The sequence below is a fragment of the Notothenia coriiceps genome, unplaced genomic scaffold (genome assembly GCF_000735185.1).
Source record: "Notothenia coriiceps isolate Sejong01 unplaced genomic scaffold, NC01 NC01_scaffold00029459, whole genome shotgun sequence".
Lineage (NCBI taxonomy): Eukaryota > Metazoa > Chordata > Actinopteri > Perciformes > Nototheniidae > Notothenia > Notothenia coriiceps.
The window spans coordinates 1-1,809 of NW_011362160.1; the positions used below are offsets into that span (position 1 = coordinate 1).

Genomic DNA, 1,809 nt, shown 5'->3' on the forward strand with positions numbered 1-1,809 from the left:
GGCGTGATCATTATTATTTAGAGTCATTGCGTGCCTATTGATTTGAACACGATCCGTGTATCCATCATTTCCTGGTCTTCTCTAAAGAAGAGGGACCAATGGAAACGTTGTCATGTTGCCGTTGTTCAGCATGGAAACATTCATTAGCTAACAATGACATTATTGTTCTATTAATATAAAGGGAGGTCAGGTACTCTTTAAAACAGCTGCTAGTTATGGGTACTTTTTACTGAAGTACATTTCAAAGCCTCTTTACTTTTACTTGAGTAAAGAAGTTTAGTCAGTACTTCTACTTTCACCAGAGTATTTTTAAACACGAGTATCTGTACTTCTACTTGAGCAAAGGATGTGTGTGTGTATGACTCTGCACCATCAAGCTGGCACATGGAGAGCAGAAATACCCAGACACCTCTCAACCAGAGTCAGCTTTGACCTTTTGGCCGGGCTTTGATAAACAGCTCGTTACTTCACAGCCTGGCAGCTCTATCAGAGAAGCTGGGAGTTATGCCTGGGTCATGTTTTCATTCCTCAGTAAATCCCAAAGCCTTCAGAGCATTTAGTTTGACTCACCCTCTTCTTCAGCCTGTCCACACGCTTGATGAGTTGGTCCTTCTCTTCCTCCATCGCACCGATGTCCTGTCGTTGGACAAAAGAGGGATCATGTGAGTGCAGGACCACTAAGCTTCAGAAGATACATCATCATATCAATTACATAAACTGAAAACGTATTCATCAAAATTACTTATAAGTTACACACATTGCAAACACAAAGGGCTGCAGCTCACAATTATTTTCATTGTCTTATCAAATCAAATCTAGAGAAAGCCATTAACCATTAGGTCTTTAAAAGGTGAGAACATTATGAAAACGTCCATCCCAAGTTTCTCAAAGACCATGTCTTCATTAAATGTCTTGTTTTGTCATTCAAAAACCTAAAGATATTCACTTTAATATCTGACAGAAAAAGCAACAAATCTCCATATTCGAGAGACTGAACGAGTATTTTCTTGCAGGAAAGATTGCTTAATAGATGGTAAACAGTCACCAAGTGTTTCTCACCCTCCTGATTTCTGCTGTGGAGAAGCCTGAAGTCCTCAGCAGCTCACACTCCTTATGATACGTCTTAAAACTCTCCACCAGCTCCTCATACTGTAGAGTAGACACACAACATTAATGACTTCTTTTGCTTCTTAAGGTTATTTCTCAAACTATGAAATGTAACGTGAGATATGTTGCCGACCTGGTGAGAGGTGTCGTTGATGACGTCATCCTGCAGGAACTCAGCGGGTACCTCCAGTTTGAACAGGAAGCGAGCTAGGTAGGCTCTCTTCTTCAGCTCAGGGAGTCTCTGCAGCAGCCAGTGCAGGATGGGGTGAACCACGGGCGTACTGCCGCTCACCAGACCCTGCCGGAAGCTGCTCCTGCAACACCAGGAGAGAAGCAAAGGATATATCACTAGGGCCAGATATAACATTACTCTTACCACTGTACATTTTACATTTATATTCATTTTCATATTCAATAATCCATTTCCTGCTAAATAATATCCTGCGTTATATTTCTTACTGAAATTTGTATTTCCACAGGTATATATTTTTTTAAACTTTTTAATGCTATTTTATTTCTATTTCAGAAATATTTTGGACTCTTTATTTCTAGTGTCTGAAATGTCTGTCTGCCTGCCTGCCTGCCTGCCTGTCTGCCTGCCTGTCTGCCTGCCTGCCTGTCTGTCTGTCTGTCTGTAAAAAGTCTTTTCATTTGCCATTTGCTTATCTCCAAAAGGCATTTGAATGATTGTGCAGTTCTCTA

At 40.8% G+C, this 1,809-nt stretch overlaps 1 protein-coding gene across 1 annotated transcript; it reads right to left on the reverse strand.

Annotated features, from left to right (window-relative positions):
• Positions 1 to 570: 570 nt before the first annotated feature.
• Positions 571 to 1,474, reverse strand: LOC104958862 (intraflagellar transport protein 81 homolog; the record flags this gene model as incomplete). The annotated part of the gene is made up of 3 exons (XM_010786690.1): positions 1,241 to 1,474; positions 1,060 to 1,149; positions 571 to 636 (listed from the first exon to the last, which is right to left on the reverse strand). Coding segments are annotated over exons 1-3 (390 nt in total), but the record flags the coding sequence as incomplete, so codon positions are not given.
• Positions 1,475 to 1,809: the final 335 nt, after the last annotated feature.